The 20,038-nt window shown below is 36.0% G+C and overlaps 4 protein-coding genes across 11 annotated transcripts; 3 read left to right on the top strand and 1 right to left on the bottom strand.

Annotated features, from left to right (window-relative positions):
- Positions 1 to 6: 6 nt before the first annotated feature.
- LOC105690039 (RISC-loading complex subunit tarbp2-like) lies at positions 7 to 4,555 on the top strand. 7 transcript variants are annotated; one of them, XM_012407527.4, is made up of 7 exons: positions 12 to 182; positions 1,082 to 1,406; positions 1,735 to 1,855; positions 1,970 to 2,273; positions 2,669 to 2,818; positions 2,986 to 3,097; positions 4,397 to 4,555. In XM_012407527.4, the coding sequence occupies exons 2-7, from the start codon at positions 1,091 to 1,093 to the stop codon at positions 4,531 to 4,533; spliced, it is 1,140 nt and encodes a 379-aa protein (XP_012262950.1). In that variant the 5' UTR covers positions 12 to 182; positions 1,082 to 1,090; the 3' UTR covers positions 4,534 to 4,555. The 7 variants fall into 7 exon arrangements, with proteins under 7 accessions (XP_012262951.2, XP_012262946.2, XP_012262948.2 ...); XM_012407526.4 differs by having other exon boundaries at positions 1,720 to 1,855; XM_012407523.3 differs by lacking the exon at positions 4,397 to 4,555 and having other exon boundaries at positions 8 to 182; positions 1,720 to 1,855; positions 2,986 to 3,342.
- LOC112694800 lies at positions 4,534 to 9,913 on the top strand (the record flags this gene model as incomplete). Its single annotated transcript, XM_025746023.2, has 1 exon — positions 4,534 to 9,913. A coding segment is annotated over one exon (1,428 nt), but the record flags the coding sequence as incomplete, so codon positions are not given.
- Positions 9,914 to 11,300: 1,387 nt separating this feature from the next.
- Positions 11,301 to 16,033, top strand: LOC105690006 (neprilysin-4-like). The gene is made up of 18 exons (XM_012407475.3): positions 11,301 to 11,768; positions 11,906 to 12,132; positions 12,518 to 12,679; positions 12,765 to 12,848; positions 12,941 to 13,155; positions 13,232 to 13,429; positions 13,511 to 13,624; positions 13,705 to 13,846; positions 13,946 to 14,063; positions 14,164 to 14,254; positions 14,379 to 14,555; positions 14,639 to 14,739; positions 14,824 to 14,882; positions 14,973 to 15,024; positions 15,090 to 15,157; positions 15,242 to 15,387; positions 15,471 to 15,638; positions 15,730 to 16,033. Exons 1-18 carry the CDS (start codon positions 11,746 to 11,748, stop codon positions 15,907 to 15,909), a joined length of 2,325 nt encoding a protein of 774 aa, XP_012262898.2. The 5' UTR covers positions 11,301 to 11,745; the 3' UTR covers positions 15,910 to 16,033.
- A 1,136-nt stretch (positions 16,034 to 17,169) lies between these two features.
- Positions 17,170 to 19,015, bottom strand: LOC105690010 (partner of Y14 and mago). 2 transcript variants are annotated; one of them, XM_012407479.3, is made up of 3 exons: positions 18,784 to 19,015; positions 18,230 to 18,341; positions 17,170 to 18,119 (listed from the first exon to the last, which is right to left on the bottom strand). In XM_012407479.3, exons 1-3 carry the CDS (start codon positions 18,812 to 18,814, stop codon positions 17,666 to 17,668), a joined length of 597 nt encoding a protein of 198 aa, XP_012262902.2. In that variant the 5' UTR covers positions 18,815 to 19,015; the 3' UTR covers positions 17,170 to 17,665. The 2 variants fall into 2 exon arrangements, with proteins under 2 accessions (XP_012262902.2, XP_020710307.2); XM_020854648.2 differs by having other exon boundaries at positions 18,230 to 18,326; positions 18,784 to 19,011.
- Positions 19,016 to 20,038: the final 1,023 nt, after the last annotated feature.

The raw sequence follows: 20,038 nt of genomic DNA, 5'->3' as shown, positions 1-20,038 counted from the left end.
ATTCTCGCAGAGCTGCAAACAAGAGGAAGGGTTCTCCGGTAGTTCATAAACCATTTTTCTGTCGTCAAACGGATCAAGCTTTTTGTGAGACTTGGATCGGTCACAAAAAGCGGGATTCGCTTTTCGCATAGGAATTGGCGAGCCGCAGAAAGCCACGAAACTCGCTTTGTACGTTGGATATTGTAAGTACCACATAAGCAACACCTTTTACAATCAGCGATGGGTATGAGCAGCACTCTATCTTCAGCGGTCGATGTAACGATGTGCTTATTGCCTTGGGCCTCAATTTACGAAATAACTGCACTGTCAATTCAACTCACTGGATACGTTAATGATTAGAATGGTATTCATAGATCATTTGTTCAAGGAACAGTATAAGCACCCTGTCTTATCATTTGCGATTAAAGACCAAATCGATGAGAATTTTGTAACAACATGGCCGTCGCCGGTTCCTTACTATTCTCTGCTTTGCGTATTCGGTTATAAATATATGTATGAATTTATGAATTTAATAGTTGTAGAGAATCGGCGATAAAATGTCCAGAGTTTAATAATACACTTATGCAATTTGGGTTGAATTTCCACCATCATATTTAACAGGGTTTTGCCAAATGATATAGGAGTTATATCACGTCTTGTAACGAGAAATCCTATTTTTATTACAATGTGTGAGCTAACTACGCTTGTCACTTCACGTAGAAAAGGGCAGATTTGAGTTTTATTTTGGTCACTTCTCTGACAGAACTATCTGTGTCAATCACTCAATATTGACTGCAATATATGTTCTGTGATGGTATGTGTGTTGTATGTTTTATAAGTCATAAACACACAAAATCAATCCATCAATTACTCCATGCTAATTCATTTAATTCATCCTTGATATAGTAGTAGAGGTCCTGATGTTTGTTCTCACATTCTAAGCTGAGGACCTGAAATTTGAAATCGTATTGCTTAACTATCAAAGTATTCCAAAGTTGAACTATTGTAAACTGAAATAATAATAAAGGAATCTTTCCATTGATTCGAAATTCACAGATGGATAATATATAGATAGTAATGAAAAATGATGATTTCATTACAGTGTTGTAATATGGAAGATATGCGCCATCCACAACAAGTTGGACCAAATATCATGAGTGGGATCGGGGTTCAGACCATTCATCCAAATAGCGTGCATCGTCACGGCAGGACCCGTGTTACGATGCATGCTCTTATGTCTGAGGCATTACCATTGGATGAAGCTGCACGTTTAGAAATGAAGGCAATGCCCGCTAAAACTCCAGTATCTGTCCTGCAAGAGCTACTCTCACGCAGAGGCACCACCCCTAACTATGAATTAGTTCAAATTGAGGGTGCCATACATGAACCTACTTTTCGTTATCGGGTTACAGTCGCTGATGTCGTTGGTTAGTATCAAGAATTATTTTTATTTTACAAAGGGAATGTGAGTGACGTTTATTGTTGTGAAATAATTGCTGGTGATCTAAGGCACTTTACTGCTTCTATTGCACGATCTATTGATTTTTTGTAGTGAATGTTATTTGAGCTTGCACATTAAATAAAAACCGCTACACGAGCGCGCAGCATTACTGCAGGAAAAAATTTCTTGCCCTGTATTAAAATACTGTGTACATTGTACAACCTACATCAATCTTACCGACCAGCACCTTTACAATGATTCCATTAAATCTTGCAACAAGAATTGCACGATTGAAGCAGATCCAATCGTTTCAGCAATGGGGACCGGCAGGTCGAAGAAAGAGGCGAAACATGCTGCAGCTAAAGCAGTCTTGGACAAACTCATTGGAGTCAACACTGAAGCCACAGACATGCCATTACCCAACAGCATCACCGAGTAAGTTTACTCAACATCTGCAAAAATATCTATGATAGTGTCATGTCTCTTTTATCGATGGTTGAATTGTATCTCAAATTCTGATTGCCTCTGCTTACCTCTGGTTCTACCTAGTGGTCAAAACCTTCAAGAATTACAAGGCTTTGGAGAGGACAAGGTTGTTGGAAACCCTATTGGGTCATTACAAGAAATGTGTATGTCTTGTCACTGGCCACCACCAAAATATACAATGGAGGGTGAGGAAGGATTACCTCACGAACGTCAGTTTACTATCGTTTGCTCTATTTTGAAGTATCGACAAGTTGGAGTTGGAAAAAGCAAGAAACTTGCTAAAAGACAGGCTGCTGACAAGATGTGGCGGACCCTCCAAGATACACCAATTGAGAATAATCAAACGTCAGGGATTGACGATGATGAGGTAAGATTAATTTTCTTCTGTACCTCTTTTGTGTTTTTATACTTTTACATGCAGCGATACATGGCGTATTCTCATTTTCAATTCATTCTGAACGCTCCGATTTAACGGGTGTGTGTGTGGCTAGTGAAGTGGAAGTGATATAGCCAGTTGGCATTTTGATGAACACAAGCTATCTTCCTGGACGTCAGAATCTATAACGGACAAATTCATAGTATTCTGTGATAATTCATATTATTTTAATTTATACTAACCATGCTTGGATCATTTCCACTTCATTTAAGATTATGCTAAAATTATATGAACTGAAATATAGAATAATTTTTGCCAAATTTCAAGGTGTGTGAATATTCATTCATCAGATTCATTCATTTATGTAATTTTGTTGTCCGTTATAGATTGTACAAAGAAACGCAAATATGAGCGCTCGTTACGCCGATTTGAAAGATAGCAAAATATCTACACTGACCACACCTCACAGTCTCAAGGTTTCCCAATTTCACAAGAACCTCAAGTCTTCCACTGGTGTTAAGCTCTGTCAGTTACAGGTTTGTACTAAATTCATAATCTTTACGCAGAGGATCTAGTTTGCTTATGTGATTCATGTGTAAATGGAGCTAAAGAGTCCTGCCAATTGCAAAATTTAATCTGGATCCACGATTTTCAGAGTGTTACCGTTTAGCTAATGATTCAAATTGACTTTTTCATGTTACAGAATACTTGCTTGAACGATGGAGATATTAATCTGGTGCAGTTCTTGCAAGAAATCGCCTCAGAGCAGGTATTCGAAGTGACCTACGTTGATATTGAAGAAAAGTCCATCAGTGGTGAGTTTATTTTCAATCCAATATACGTAACGTACATAATTACAGCTCGCGTATTTCTAATATCCAGTAATTATCGAATCGAGAATAACGTCTTGTTCAGTAGTGGGTATATCTTTTTTAATCTGTTCCCCAAATGCTACTGCTACCAAGTATGGCTTCTGTACTTGCTTTTCGAAACAAGAGTGTAGAAATTTATCGTAATACCCCATACCATGTCCAAGGCGTTTACCTGTAAGGAAATTACGTTATCTTCAACATAGTTACTATTCATCATTCTCTAGCTTGAACCAAAATTAAATAATTTACCATCTAAAGTAAATGCCACTCCTGGTAATATAACCAAATCTAGCCCTCCTGTAAAAAAAGACATCAATATTCCTTCTAGTATTAAATATTATTCTGTTAGTTTTTACCAGTTTCAAGAGCATCTTCTCTCACATCCTTATTAGAGGGTTGTTTAATGTTCCACTTGGTCAAGGGTAAGGCCTCGTAATCTTCCATTGATGACAATCTGACCATTTGCATGTTGTTTCCTTTGTATCTTGGAACAAAAACAGATTTCCCTGACTCAAAGATATGTCTCAATATTGGCACCGTATCAACCTCATCTGCGGTACTTAAATACAGAGATATCCTCTTGCTCTCTTTATATTGTGGTAAAGCAAACAACTGAAATTGCGTTAGGTTACGAAATGTTGAAGTAAGATTATAATACATGAATATCATAATATAACAAGAATACAGACCTTTTTATGGATATTGGCAGACTGTTTTATCTTCTCTTCAGTTGTAAGTTTTTTCAGTATGTTGCTAATTTCTTCGCGAAGAGCTTTTTTAGCTGCAGTTATTGCCATTATAACAGAGTTTCCAAAAGTGATGTGTCACAATGTTCCTTGCAAGACGGTCAGTTGAGACTGGTATGAGCGTAGGATTTTGTACAGCGATGGGGATATCACTCACAGTTCCCTATTCATGTGTATTGGTCAATCAGTAATATTGATCTGTTGCTTATCAATGTTGTTGTTTTACTTCTGAATTTCATAGGTCAAAAGTGGCAAACTTACGTAAAAATCAAACATATAATTCACAGAGTAGAATTGTTTATATTTTTCGGTTATTTCATCGAGATGAAGATCATCTGGTTTACAGCAAGTTTACAGTAAAGAAAAGGTTAAGATATCGATGAGTGCTTCAGGTTATAGCAGAGTCCTTTCTGACCAACGAAAGTTACCCTACTTCTGGCCTTGCTAACTGGTTTTAATCAAGAATCTGAAATCGATTTTCTTTTATGTGTTACAGGAAAGTGTCAATGTTTAGTGCAGCTCTCCACATTACCAGTTGCAGTATGTTACGGTTGTGGAATTACAAGCAAAGATGCTCAAGCTAGTGCAGCTCAAAATGCCCTTGAATATCTGAAAATCATGACCAAAAAGTGAGCCAGCGCTTTGCTCCTGCCAGCCGTCACTGTCCCTAATATTTTTGACAGCAAACAAAAGCAACCACTTAAAGCAGAAAATAGTAAAACAGACGTTAACTCGAAACTGATAACTAGTCAGGTTTTAGAGCGTAATAAAAGTGGTCACAAATCATCGTCGTTTGACCATGGTGGAACTAAGAGCAAAATACCCAAAGCGCAAATAAGGAATACAGATTCAACTAGAAACGAATGTATTGTATTGGGACCCACAGCTACGTCTAATAACCACAGAGAAAAGGCTATTAAGAGAAGCGTCAAACCCGATGATAATTCAAATGCCAGTCATCAAACAATAGCAAAATCTATCGGAAGTTTTAGACCGAATCAATCGTCAACTAATTCTAATCATGGTCACATTAGATCCGTGGACAATTCCATTGAAAATTCTTTGAAAGATCAGAGTTCTAGAAAATTCTCCAATAGCGAATTCGAGTCAGGGGCTAAAAGCTATTCAGATTACAGTAAAGGAGTCACTGGTAATCACCAAGAGTACAAGTCGAGAAATAGCGGCACTAACTCTAACCCGCCACAAAGGTTTTCAACAAATTCAACTAGCGAACAACCAGTGTTACATAGGGATTGCAATAATCTGACGAAAGGTTCATCACGAAACGATACTAACGCAGTAACGACGGCCCAAAAGGCATTGGAGCAACACAACTTGGTACCAAAAATGGGGCAGATTAATTTTCCACCTTTACGAGCACCCCAGAGTATAGTTAACGTGAGACATCCATTTGTTACGGAGTCTAGAATAAAGCAAAACGATATGGGAATAGGAAATTGCAAGCAGCAATCGAGCATTCCAACATCTATGCAGAGCAGTACTAAGGACTTAGATCACAATAGACAGACGTTCCATGGCTACAGTACCTCGCCAATCGCGAACATACCAAATGTACAAAGTTTGAGCAACATTACTGGCATTGCACAGTACCCAAGACCCGATTCATTTCCTCAGCAAACCCTAGCAAGCTTGCTATTTCCAGAATCCTCCCAATTTCCCCAATCGCCATCCTACGGCACGCCACAAGTTGGCCAAATCAATCAATTTCAAGCTTACGATCCTGGAAGCTTTACGCCTACTCCTGTTAATGTTAATTCAGTGATACCACAGTTCACTGCAGACAACTCACCGTTGTCTTATCCGCAGTTTGAGAGTCCTCAATTCGTCCAAACGAATCATTATTCTGCTGCGGATATGGCTAACACTCAATATCAATATCAAGCAGCTGGCGTTGGTCAAATACCAGAGTCCCCTTTATTTATTCAAAGTCTTCAAAGTCCGTTAACCGTTACTGATCAGTATGCAACTCCAAATTATGCGCAGGCTGTTAGAGCGGAATTAGTACCAAGATTGAGGAGACCCCCTCGATTTAACAAATGATTTTTTTACCTTAGTGTACAAAAAAGGACTCATAATTATTACTAAGCCCTGTACCTATGGAGTGGTGTTTTCTCGCAATGGGATTTCAGGGTGTATTAAAAATTAGAATAAGTATTGACCGTTGATTTCGCGTTTGAAGATCTGTTTTTTTTTTTTTATTTTTTCTTATTTAACATTAAAAACTAGAATTGAACTCGTTGATGCTATGCGGCTTATTGGTCGATTATGAGCTTTCTGTATACAACCTACACACAGATAAGGTGCGGTGAAAATTATTTCAATTTCAGATCCATTTTGAAATAAATTTTAACCAATCCTTGGATCATATTACACACTAGTAAAGCGTATAGAGAGAGAACTTGACTCGGCACGTTTGTACTGATAACAAAGGTAAAAATAATTAAATGAATAAATAGACGAAAAATTAAAGAGAATAGGAAAAAAGCAAAATTCAACGGAGATGTTTGCGCAACAAAATGTTTGCTTAAAAATAATTTTCTACTCACCGAAGCGCTGCATCTCAGATAAAAAAGAGCAGAATCTAGAATAAGTAGAAATTAATTACATCACATGAAATTGGTTCTTTTTTTTTGTCCAATTAAATGACGTGATAGGGTACTGAATTAAGTTCGACCATTGACCCTTGTGAAACGACCCCAAATTGACAATGATTATGGAAAAAAATGTTGAACGAAATATTATTGATGGGCTGAATTGTACATAACTTATGAAATTCATTGTTTTCGTTTATCACCGACTTAGGAGTCGTGAGAAGTTTGCCGATGCGATGATGATTATCACGATAAGAATGATGAATAATACGAATGGAAATTAAGAACCCAAAATTAGGTAAAAAAAAAAAAAAACAATAAATAATAATAGTGAAACGTAGCGAGCTAGGCTTTGCGCTGTTTGAAATAATGTTAATTGACTTTCGAGAAATTATTGTTATTCTTATTAGAAAAAAACAGAAAAAAATTCAGTAATTTGTATATGTTAAAATAATCTGAAACTGATAAAACAGTCATCCTGGAAACAGATTTGTAATTGTATTATGCTTTACCTCTTATACCTATACAGGTACACGCAGTTATACCATGAAAATTATTGTGAGATAATAAATATGATGAAACAGTACTTGATAAGTTGTTCTAATTACACTGAAGCTAGAAGGGGGGATAAAAGAAGAAAGAACAGAACGAACAACTAGAAAGAAAAATAAAGTTGATATACAAGCTATACTTTGCATAGAATTAGTGAAATTTTTGACTAAACATAAATTATCTACGTATCACAATATATTATATGAATATGATATGATACGGCTAATTGCAGCTATACATATATATTTCTATAATGCGTGCTTTAATATTAAAATTTAAAAGAGATAAATGAAATGAAAAAAAAACATCGTGCGCTGTATTTTGGAAATATGTTTCGCTACTGTTTGTAATGAATTAAACTAACTTTGGTACAACATAGAATTGAAAAAAAATAAATAAAATATTATTAATTAAATTATTGAATCAATGCGAAAGATATTAAACACGTGGAAATATGTAAAATATAAATAAATTATAAGTACTCGGCAGTGAATAGCGCGTTATAAATTCACATCATTCGCGTAACACAGAAGAAAACAGCCGAAATTGACGTAATCCAAGGGTTTAATTTTTTTCTGTCTATTCTTTACGTCAATTTAAATTAATTAATTATAAACGCCTTGCATCTGTTCAGTCAAATTCTTAACTGCACAATATAATGTAAATGTAGAATTTTTGTGATTTCGTATTAACATGATTATATTAATACCTATGTATATAAGTGTGAGGTTGATGCATACATATTGTGTATTGTATGTATAGTAATATAAAGTGATAGATAATTAAACTCAGGTGTATCTTTTTTTTTTGTTTTCCTCTAACCATAATTGCGACTTATTATCACAGTAGTTCGTAAACTCATAAGCATCGTATGATGATTATATTCGTATTATTAATCAATTAAGCAAATTATTCAATAAACATATAAACTATATATTTATATGTATATTCATAATTGGATTATACAGCCAATATAATGCATTGTATCATCGTAATCACATTATATCTAATATGTGAATATATCCTAATTGAAAAAATGAATTTTGTTATAAAATAAAAAAATACTAATAATACCATCACGATAACAATAATAATATTGATAAAAATTGTATGCGAAACTTCGTAATCAATATTAAATTACTACGGATTACAAACTGTAATACCCACCACTTTTCTGCCGAAAAAAATTACTTAATTTTGCCCTTTAATTATTTAATATGAAGTAAAAAACGAAAAAAGGAACAATGATTATATACTTCAAAATGATCAACTGACAAGTATACTTGTATTTTATTTCTAAGAAACATAAAATTTTCAACGTTTCAATTAGTTTTTCTTGATTTTTTTTCCGTTTCCTTTCGCTTCCGATTATTATACATTTGGCAGAAATGATAGGGCTTATGATATATGATACCGTATGTAATTAATTATCAAATATTATTAAGAAAAGCATTACTTACATGCAAAGTATAGGGTGTGACAAAAATGTTATAACTGATAGCAGTGCTGAGGAGGCGGATTTAACGTTTATCATATAAATTTCGATTGAAGACTGGTTATATTTTTCTCAAGACTTGTAGAAATTATGAGGTAATCCTTGTTGGATAATGTAACGATTTCTGTCTATGAACTTGAAATAATAGTCATAAAAATGATTAATAACTATCACCTCAGATGAGATTTTCTCGTTTCTCTTTCATTTTTATAATCAGTAAATGCGTTATGTTAAGTTCAAATTCAGTAGGAAGTAAACGAAGAGAAAAAATTGATTAAAAACAATTTTTCGTCATACAAAAATTGGAAATCTGATTGTAGGATGAAGTAATCGACAGACCAGCTGGTCGGTGAAGATCAAATTCATCGTCAGCTTGTCGTATATTGACATCAATTTATTCATTAATCTATTTTTCTTTCCCTTGATTCAGTCTGGCCACAATATTCAATTTCGATTATACATTATGCCTACATAAATCACAGATCTCATGTAATTGTATAAAACCTTATTTATTATGAATACCCGATGGAAGTGAATCATTCATAGGGTATCCAGCGATTTACTTACATAATAATACGCTAAGGAAAACTAAAAAAATTATAAATAATATCAAATATTACGATCGTATATTCGAACAATTTATTAACAGCGTATTAGAGTGTCTCGCAATATTTGTGAGATGAAAGAAAAAAGATAAATTAGAAAAAACGCGTTCCGTCAACTGCAATTTGTCGAATCACGTGCGTGCATAGTTTTACTTAAAATTTTTTTTCTGTTATTTCGAATTGTCTTATTACTTTTTTATATCGTAAGAACAGAAAGGGATAAAAATAAGTATCGAGTTTTGATTTAATGGAGACAAGGATGCGAATGAAAAAATTTCAAATAAAATATTCGACTAAGCTATATATGTATAAAAATAATTATCATTCAGAGCACATAAGACACGGACATAGGCATACAGATAACGACGGATTTGCTTACCATTTCCTATTATCCTATATAATATATATATATATATAATTGATAAATTCTACATTATTATATTTAAAGTTGAAAAAAAATGAAAAAAATACCAAAAAAAAAAAAAAAATTCAAATAAAATTGAGAATAGAAATCTGTAATCGATCGACGTTGTTCTATGTATGATTGTGCGTGTATAACAATTGTTATAATAAAATATCTGATGATGCTTATGAATTATTTATAAAATTGTATCATTGTAAATGAAACCATTGCGAATATCGTTTGACGGATTCAACGACAGTTTCTTACGGCATTTTTGGTTTTTCATTTGGAATGTATTTTCACCTTGAAGAGAAATAAATAAATGTAAAGAAATAAGTGAAACGAATCAAGATCGCCGAATTATTTTCTCTTTCTCTTCTTCTTTCCCTCGTAGCAGTCGCGTTATCTTGTTGAAAATAAGCGGAAGTAGAACATAAGAATTATTGTCAAACGACCAGGGCCTTATACTGGTTATCTTATAGGTACGTATAATTTGAAACGTAATACTGCGACGTAAGAGTAGCTAATTATTTTCCCAACATCGTCGCACAGTTTATTATTATTCCTTTTTGCTTTTTGCTTTTTTCTCTTCGGCATGCATACGCATTTAATACGCGAGATGCTGTTGCGTGGGATCACCAGGAAGTTTGTATCGCTTATGATAAGAATATATAACAAATGTTTTTACAAACCTTCGCCACGATTGCGAGCAATTTGATTCTTTTCTTTCCTTCTTCTTTTTTTATTTTTACACTTCTTCAGTTTTTCGTTCACACGGGGTGTATACCGATAAGTTTTTATTTCCGGGTGCTGAGAATTCCATTCCCACGAGAAAGGTATATGTATGTGAGTAAAATAATACACTGCACGTGCGATTACTGAGAAGATTCCCGATGTTTGTGAATTTTATCATTCGATTAATTTCAAACGTTGGAAAATTTTTTTGAGGATACCATTTCTGCCTGCTTTTATTAATCGCGTATCCTCAGCTCGTGAGCAGGTCATTTGAAAATACCAGTCTGTGGGCCTGAGGCATTTTTCTAATTTAATTTTCTTCTTTTTGGCATTTTATTGTAAAACTTCTTTCGTATAATGTGTACTGGATTACTGCTATTAACCCATACACATATTGTACGTATTGTTTTTATTTTATCGAATTTTGAAACGTGCTAATCCAGAAGTTTTTCAATTCGAAGAGTCTTAGAGAGTTGGGTCTCGGCTGGGTACACATATCAGAAATAATAACTGTTTGATTTTAATGGTTGTAGATTTTATTATCACTATAGTTGATCGTTTTATTTATTATTTCTCAGGCTTATCTCAACGGGGCTTTGAAAAAGTGTTTGTTTGATCTGATCGCTATTGGTGTACGTAGAATGTTATTTGATTTCCTCTTGTGTGCGGAAAAACCGTTTATACCCACGACCGATTCTCAGTGACGACGGTGGAATTAAGAAAACAAAAAACAGCGAAACTTCGAAGAGAATTTTTTCAGCAAACGAACGGGTAAACGATCGCGGGGGAAAACTAATTGTGAGGATAACTAACGTTTTATACGTCGAATGTGAATCCCAGCAGCATTACAGTTCCAATTTTACAGCACGACGTCGATAACCGCTGGTCATCGTCTTCGTAAACGAGAAAAAAAAAAACCGAGTATAAAAATACTTCTGAAATACCTGCGATAAAATATACCGTTCGTGATAACGATCGTATCATCAAACGCGAGGCTATTCCGGAAACTACTCGTAATCCATCGCACGTCGAGCCAGCGCATCGGAATCTCTTTCTATGTTCTGATTTACTACGAAATGAATTACCTCTTACCCTTGACTCAGTGCATGCGTTTCTTTTTCTTTACTTTGTTTTTTTTTCTTTTCCTTTTTTTCTTTTACGCGAAATCTGTTGTGACGTGACGTCAGATGTAGGAGGTCCATCGGTGAACAACTATACTCTACCGAACGCTCATTCAGACTCCACATTATTATACGGTACGCGGACGTCCGCTGTTCGCGAGTTTAAACTTTTATCCGCGTCCATCGTTAGATCGAGTTAACTTGAATTGGAAGAAATTTTTTCATTGATTCTCCTTCTCGTTCTTCATATTTCAAACACAGACGTATTCGTTCTCATAATTTTTGGAGGGAAAAAATTATTGATTAAAACAAAAATTAAACCATGCGCGTCGCTGCAGCTTTTTTGTAAGTGCAGATTGGGTATACGTATTTTTGGTAAACGTTCATTCAAAAATCGATATTTTTTCGATCTTTGTTATTCTATTTTTTTTTTTTAGTATCTTTTTTCAATTTTCATTGCAAATTTCTGACGTTCTAAACAGTGTTAGCGTCGCTATTGCCTTGGTGCCGCCGGTTATCCTTGGAACGAATGATCCTCGTCTAGAGGCATTGCTAGATTCTGTTCCTTGGTTTATTGTGGAAAAATATCAAGATGACTCTTCGAATAAATCGGATATTGGAAAATCCGAACTGCGGTCGACGACCAATGTTCCAACGGAAAATAAAAATTCTGCCAACATTTGCGTGACCAGAGATTGCAAAGAAGCAGGTACGATATGTTTTGCTGTTCAAACGAATTCCAACGAAAAATCACATCCATATTTTCACACGTGTTTTTCGTAGTATATTCGTGTATACGCCTATTTGCTCGTGCAATTAACACCTTTCATTTATACAACGAATGACTGCAGATTTAAAACGAATTTTACGTCTACGGGCACTCGTGCAAATATTATTCAAAGCGTAAAATTACATTAAAGTTTTCACTGTTAAACGTATACCTATATACATTATCAACCGCTAATTATTTTATCGGTGTATACTCCGACGTAATTTAGATAATTATTATACGATTATAAATGTAAACCGGTTTCCCTGAGGCGGATGGGGATTATTGAAATTCTTTTTTACTTTAAAATACTATAACAAATTAGCTGAAAACTTTATAACGAACATGGACACAACCGTCGATCCTTGCGACGATTTTTTCGGATACGTCTGCGGAGGATGGCCGTCCGCTCATCCTTTACCACCAACGGATTCCAGTTGCGATCAATTCAGCACGAGAAATGATATTTTGAACAAGCAAATTCGAGGTGGGTAAATTCTCGACGAAACTACCCGTCGGGGTGATCGCTTTGGAATTTTTGAAAACCATGATTTTTCTCATCTCCGCGACAGATTTACTCGAGGAAGAAATCAAAGCGGACGATATAGGGCCGGTTAAAAGTGCGAAACGAGCTCACAAGGCTTGCATGAATACAGGTGAGCCGTTTGGGAATTTTTTAAAAAACTTATTGAATTCGTTTTTTCAATTCGTCGGAAATTTTATCTCCTCGTTAACATCCACTTTACAGACGCCATTGAGCGTAGGGGAATCGAACCGATTTTATCAATTCTTGAAGAAAACGGCGGATGGCCCATAATAATGGACGCTTCCAGGAGACCGCACGGTCTCAGATTAACTTGGCAACAAATCGAAGAAAATTATAGCCGGGAATACGAGACAGATTCTATTTACGGAATAATGGTTGACGTCGATTTAAAAAACGCCAGCGTTTACGCAATCTACGTAAGTCTACTTTGATGAATTTGTTTTTAACCAACATTTTATTCATGAAAAATTAATCGGCGTTTTTTTCCCACAGCTGGATCAAGCCTCCACTATTTTTCCGAGATCTATGATGATCGATCCAGATTCTTCGCCTGCTCTACTAGCCGATTATACTAAATACGTTGCTGATGTTGCCCACGCTTTCGCAGAAGCAAAAGGATCCCGTGTATCCCGTAACAGGATAATGAAAGACGCGAAAGCGATCGTTAAATTTGAAACGGAAATAGCTAAGGTGTGAATCAGAGTCATCCAGAAAGCTGAAAATAAATACTTCGACGGTCATATTTATTTTTTATTCTCATCACGCTTGTAGATTTCTTCGCCCGATGAAATGAGGCGAGATTTCGATCGCCTGTACAATTCGATAACGATTCAACAATTTCAAAATTGGTACGCTCGGGCTAGACCCAAAAGCTCTTTCTCCAAGGCAAGTGAAGATGAAACAGATTCTCTAAAATATACATCGTAATTAGATGTAAAATTTGATGACCAATTTTTTTTCAACAGGTGAATTGGTTGAAGACTATACAAAATCAGTTTAACGATCTTAAGATAAATGTCGAAAGTACAGAAAAAATCGTTGTGATGGAGATGGATTATTATTTCAAACTTGTTGAACTGCTGGACAACACACCCCATCGTACAGTCGGTATAGAGGAATAATGAATATTTTCAAAGTTTTCCAAATTACTGATTCAAAAAACCGATCAAAGAATCGTTCCATTATCAATTTCTCTATTCCACCTAGTAAATTACATCCACTGGAGAATGGTCAACTCTCTTCTGCCGAGTACGACGAAACAGATGAGGGACATAACTTTTGAGATCGAAAAAAAAGTATTCGGAGTACGCGAGCAGCGGGAAAGGTAAGCGTTTGGATTTCAAAGGGATTAAACCGAACAGATTTTTAGAGATTGAATTTGATCATTTTTTTTTTTTTTTTTATATTTTCCGCAAATCACGAAGATGGATGTCTTGTGTCACTAGTCACGACATGAAACACGCAATCTCGTATCAGTACGTGAACAAATACGTGACTGACGTTGCAAAGAAATGGGTGAGAAATTTTTCATATCGTCGACGATAATAACTAGCGTCAATCGACTACTCGAGTGAACGCATTTTTGATTGATCTTTTGAAATCCGAATCGCGTGTTATTTTATTACGTCGTATTCAACAGGCATCGGAGATGGTTACGGAAATTCAAGATGAATTTTCCGCTCAAATTTCGCTGTCTCAGTGGATGGAAGAACCGACGAAAGTAGCTGCCAAAGAAAAACTTCACGCGATGAGGCGATTCATAAGCCACCCCGATTGGTATCAAAACCAAACAGCTATGATTCACTTCTACAAAGGGGTGAGGAATCGCGTTATCCGCATTCTCTTTGAATCCACTCCTTGCAAATGAATTCTGGACGACCGTGAACCTTTTTTTTTCAGTTGATAATCACGCAAGATCACTTCAGCAACGTGATGAACTACAAGAAATACGATCAGAGGAAGAAGTTCAAAAAATACGGAACTCCAGTTCAGCCCGACGAGTGAGTACTTTTGGCCAACAACGTTTTGCTACAAGACGATTTTTTCTTTTCTCTTTTTCATTTCAATCCGTTTCATATTTTCAGGTGGTCCACAGAGCCCATCACGATAAATGCTTTCTACGATCCGAATATGAATTCCTTGAGTGAGTATGATTAGAGAAATTTTTTACTCACCGATATAATCTTCGTCTAATTTTTTCTAACGATAACGCGTCCGATCTTTCACTTTTCAGCGTTTCCAGCAGGAATTTTACAGGTTCCATTTTTCAGTCCGGAAGTACCAGAGTGAGTATAACGAAAAAAAAAAAAATATATTTTTGCACGTATTTATCATTCGGAATTTTCAACAGCGCCCTTAATTACGGATCAATCGGTGCTGTTATCGGCCACGAGATATCCCACGGTTTTGACGACGTTGGTAAGTTTTAAAAAATGATTAAAGAAGTGAAATGAAAAAATGTACGGTGTATAACTGTTCTATGTACTTTCATTTCGCTGTAAGGTCGTCAATTTGACAAGGATGGAAATGCGAAACAGTGGTGGTCGGATAAAACGATAAAAAATTTCCAGAAGAGAGCTCAATGCTTCATCGATCAATTCAACAATTACACGATCGAAGAGATCTCGACTGACTCCAGAGTTTACCACGTGAGTGAATCTATTCATAATCCAATTTTGGAAATAGATTGCCTAAAAATGTACGTTGATCAAATTTCAACTTATTGCGACAGTCGAATGGCGAGTTAAATCAAGGAGAAAATATCGCCGATTCAACCGGGCTCCAAGCTTCCTACGAAATTTTCAAAAGGAGATCGAAACAGAGAAATTCGGAAGAACCTCGGCTACCAGGGCTTGAAAATATCACTCCCGAACAACTTTTCTTTATAGCGTACGGAAACGTGAGTAGATTACGTTGAACAATCGAAAATATTGAGGAATATTTTTCGAACTGGATTCCATACACTGATTTCTGTTTTTTGCTTTCCATAGACGTGGTGCGAGACGGTAACCAAAGAGTATCTTGCATTCTTAACTGCTTCGGACGCACATCCCACGAATCGTTTGCGGGTGGTCGGGACTTTGGGAAATTCGGAAGGATTTAGCGAGGCCTTTAATTGCCCAGCAGGAAGTTTGATGAATCGATCGCACAAGTGCAATCTTTTAAAATAATATCAATTGTAGTACAGATAAGTTTGAGATACTCTGATCAACTTGGATGCAGTGAAATCATATATGAGCGATCACTTTTTTAAATAAATACAAAATAAATGAATAAAAAAAAACATCAAACGAAGTTAAAAACCGGCGCTTATGCATTTTTACAATTACTTCCAACTCATCTTCGTCACGATAAATGAATAAAAATGTACCCAATTCATTCCCATGTTCGAAAGTTCACAACGTATGCACAAATTTTACCTGCGCTTATCAAATTTATTAATTGTAAATGATTATTTGTATATACCTTGAAAGCTGTTGGGTTTTTTCTTCTCAGTCATCGATTCCTTCGAAGATTTTCAGTACGGATTCGATGGCTACACGGTAAGTTTGCGAAGACAAAATGAACTGATTGATTTTTATTAAAATTTCGATGTTTCAAGTTCTTCCATTAGTGTTTATCAGTGTTTCTCTAGTCAAACTAGATTCCAGTTCGATAACTGTCGATGCATTGTCCAATTAAACGCTGGCTCTTATCATTTTCGCTAATACATAATATCTGATTTTGGGTCAGCCCCTACCAGCCGTTTCTTTGCCCTCACCCGTCGACGTGAAATACACTATCATGTATATGGTGAGGGGCAATACGATTATCAGGCAGACTATCGTCAGGACGGTCCCGCAAATGTGTTGTAAACACAGTAAACACATTTTCAGCGAAGCTTTTCCCCTCCGATCGAATCGACTAATTATAATTTCGCTGTCGCGTTTCCCGGCTTCACGTTTTTACTGAAAAAATCGCGTACCGCGTTGTATCCGTAATAGTAAAGGGCTAGCGGTAGAAAAACAAGTATCGTCACACAGAGTAAACCCTTTGAAAAAATCAGACCGAAGGTTTGACAAATGGCAGCGCATACGTTGCTGATTATTCGGCAACAGCAGGACATTTACTCGAAGATTATAAATTCCGATCCCGTTCTTTTATCACCTGCAATACCGAACGACGAAGATTTTCATTAAATTTGTATTTTTTCGTAGACTCGTTCAGGGGCAGGGGGCTGTGACGGAAAGAGTATTTGCTTTACCTAGTGGCTTCCGATTCGCATTCTACTGGTTATTCAAGGGTCATTGGGATCTCGGAAGACCGTCAAGGGTCCAGCGAAGTCTCTGACTGTCCAGCAAAAAGCCGAATCAATCGTAACATAAGAGTTGGAATTACGCACAGGCGATATAGATGAATACAAAACGAAATAAAGATACAAAATTACGAAGCAGGATTCAATAGCTTTTATAAAATCTCATCGACATTCGCAAAGTAAATGACGGCGATTAAAAAAAACGAATTTAATCGCTTTCAAATGTTACCATCGCTTGCGCGATTTTCGTGGGGTATTTTGTTTTTCATTAGAATAATTCTAGATGATATTTCTTTTACTGACCGTCACATCGTAGTTGTAAATACAATATATAAATGGTAAAATATTTCTGCGAGTCTTTAGGTATCTATGAAGCATCCTCAACGTAATCAGGCGTGATAGATGATGAAAATCATAGATAATTTCGGCACGCTGTGAGATGGTTCAAGCGTGCGTAATTGAAGTTCACAATGAGTTTAATTTCGAGAATTATACTTTACCGTATCTCCCGCAACCCCCCTTCCCCCCATTTTGCTTATACTAGTAATATTATTAATAATAAAACAACAAACATTCACAGTTATTCTAAATGGCACAATTTAATTTGCGCCGATATACTAGATCGCGGTCTCTCACAACTGTCTCGCCTCAAGCTCTTCAATTTCTTCTTCAACTTCACTCTTCCGCGATATTTTATCTAGGATTTCTTTCTCCGGGTTTTTTAATTCACCTCCCTTCAGTTTTTGCTCAAGAGTTTCGATCTCCCTAAGTTTTTTCCTAAGATTTTTGAGTCTCTTAGCTGGGTCTGTGCTTTGGTTTGCTGTAGAACCAGAATTTTTATCCTGTTTTCCGTTCTCTGAGATGGTAGACTTTAACAATTCCTCAGTTATCGCCTCAACAGGTTTGCTATTGTTCTTTTTCTTTTTTTTCTTATTCGCATTATTTTGAAGTACCAATAAAGGTACAGGTGATAACTTTGCTGCCTGAGCCTCTTTCTTAGCTTTATGAGCAGCTACGTATTCAGCACTCATTCCAACTGGGTAACTGGGCTGATTTTTTGTGAACTGTTTTCCTTTACTTTCATAGCTGAAGTATTGAGGAGAAAAAGAAATCGTAATCGTTGAATAAAGTAGATTAATAAACAAATTTCATAATGATATGCCCAGTGACAATTAAATATTCATTATTTTACATACAGAGGAACTTCTTCTTGGGGTACATAGCCATCCTTCACTCTCCGAGGCTTGCGCCAAGTCCCATCGGGTCGTTGGCTAGCTGGGATAAACGTTCCTCCTAGATCAAGATGTCCTTTTTTATTATTCAGCATGCCAATTAATCAACTAGCCAAGCAAGTCACGAAATATTCACAAATTTAATCCCAATTGCTCCACTGACTTCTTGGACTGAGGAATACTCGAGTAATTATAATTGAATTAACCAACGTATCCAGTATCAAAAAATATGATAATAATATCTGCAGCAATAATAACACCAAGAGAGTTAATAATGAATGTTTGGGGGCATCATCATTCGGGAATGTAGCATATGTTTCGGTAAAAATTATGTACAGGAATTTTTCAAATTAAAGTTCGGAGGAACACAGAGTATTTATTAATAATTTTAATAAATTATTCCTAAGGTAACAACTATCGGGATAAAAGAAATGGAGGAATGTTTACATATTTTAGGTTATAAATAGACAGTTTTGCGAGTGTTGTTTATCCAGTGATAAGGAATATGGTGCTTCTACCTTGCTCATCCTTGATGTACGCTGACGCCATTTTCACATTAAAATATCCTTCTTTACGATAACTTTATTCAGATTCAGGAATATCTTTCCATCATTTCTGTTTCATTCAGAAATCAACGTTTCACGTTACGGTTCAGCGAGGATCGACGAAAGGTTCGCTTCTTTTGCTATAGCAAATTGAGCTTAAAATTCTCCTCCCTTACGTTAGGTGACGCCACTTCCTGGATTAAGCTCCAAAAGCATCCCTCAATGATCCCTGATGTGAAACGCAGGGTGTAATTGAAATCCTATTGGTAGTTCGCCGATCTAAGGTTCGCATAAAACGGAAATTGCGTTAAAATGATAAAATATCAATGCATGTTAGCCATTTTTAAATTACTTTCCGTTTTACTTCAATTCTTTGGAATCCTCTCTTTCTGCTCATCTTTCTTCTCCTTATGCTTCAATACAGCACAAAAATTGGCGGACCACCCTAAACTCGCTCTGAAAAACGTCAGATTTCGAAGCCTTATAGCTGTTCAAGGAATTGAGGCAGAAAGTTGCAAAAAATAGCATTTTGAAGCTTGAAGCTTTACCTTTCAGATGCTCTTTGCCGATTTGAATTACCTTTCTCTGTTCACTAGTTACACCGTCCTGATTCAAGTCACGTCGATAACGTGAAGTCAACTTTTGACTTTGAGAGGGTGTAACAGGTGCCTCAGTAATTGGATTTAAATTTTCCTGATGTCATTTTGAAGGTTGAAGTGTCCTCTTTAAAACGGTTTTTCAAATTTTTCGTACGATTTTTTTTACACGAGTTATGCGACTCTAAAGCAATTATTGTCCATAAATCTTCGATCGAATGCCTTGACCGACCCAGTTATCGTATCGAGGTTTTGCAAAAACAATTTTCAAGGTGAAAACTTTCGACTTCACGAAATTCTATTGCAGTATCCTTTCATCTGAATCTCTCAAGCTCGATTCGATAACTGGGTCGGTCAGGGCATTCGATCGAAGATTTATGGACAATAATTGCTTTAGAGTCGCATAACTGATGCAAAAAAAATCGTACGAAAAATTTGAAAAACTGTTTTGATGGGGACACTTCAACTTCCAAAATGACATCAGAAAAATTCAAATCCAACGACTGAGGTACCCGGTGCACCTTCTCAAAGTCAAAAGTTGACTTCACGTTTTCGACGTGACTTGAATCAGGAGGGTGTAACTAGTGAACACAGGTAGGTAATTCAAATCGGCAAAGAGCATCTGAAAGGTG

Source organism: Athalia rosae, chromosome 4, assembly GCF_917208135.1.
Source record: "Athalia rosae chromosome 4, iyAthRosa1.1, whole genome shotgun sequence".
Classification (NCBI taxonomy): Eukaryota; Metazoa; Arthropoda; class Insecta; order Hymenoptera; family Athaliidae; genus Athalia; species Athalia rosae.
This window is presented reverse-complemented; position numbering and strand designations above follow the sequence as displayed.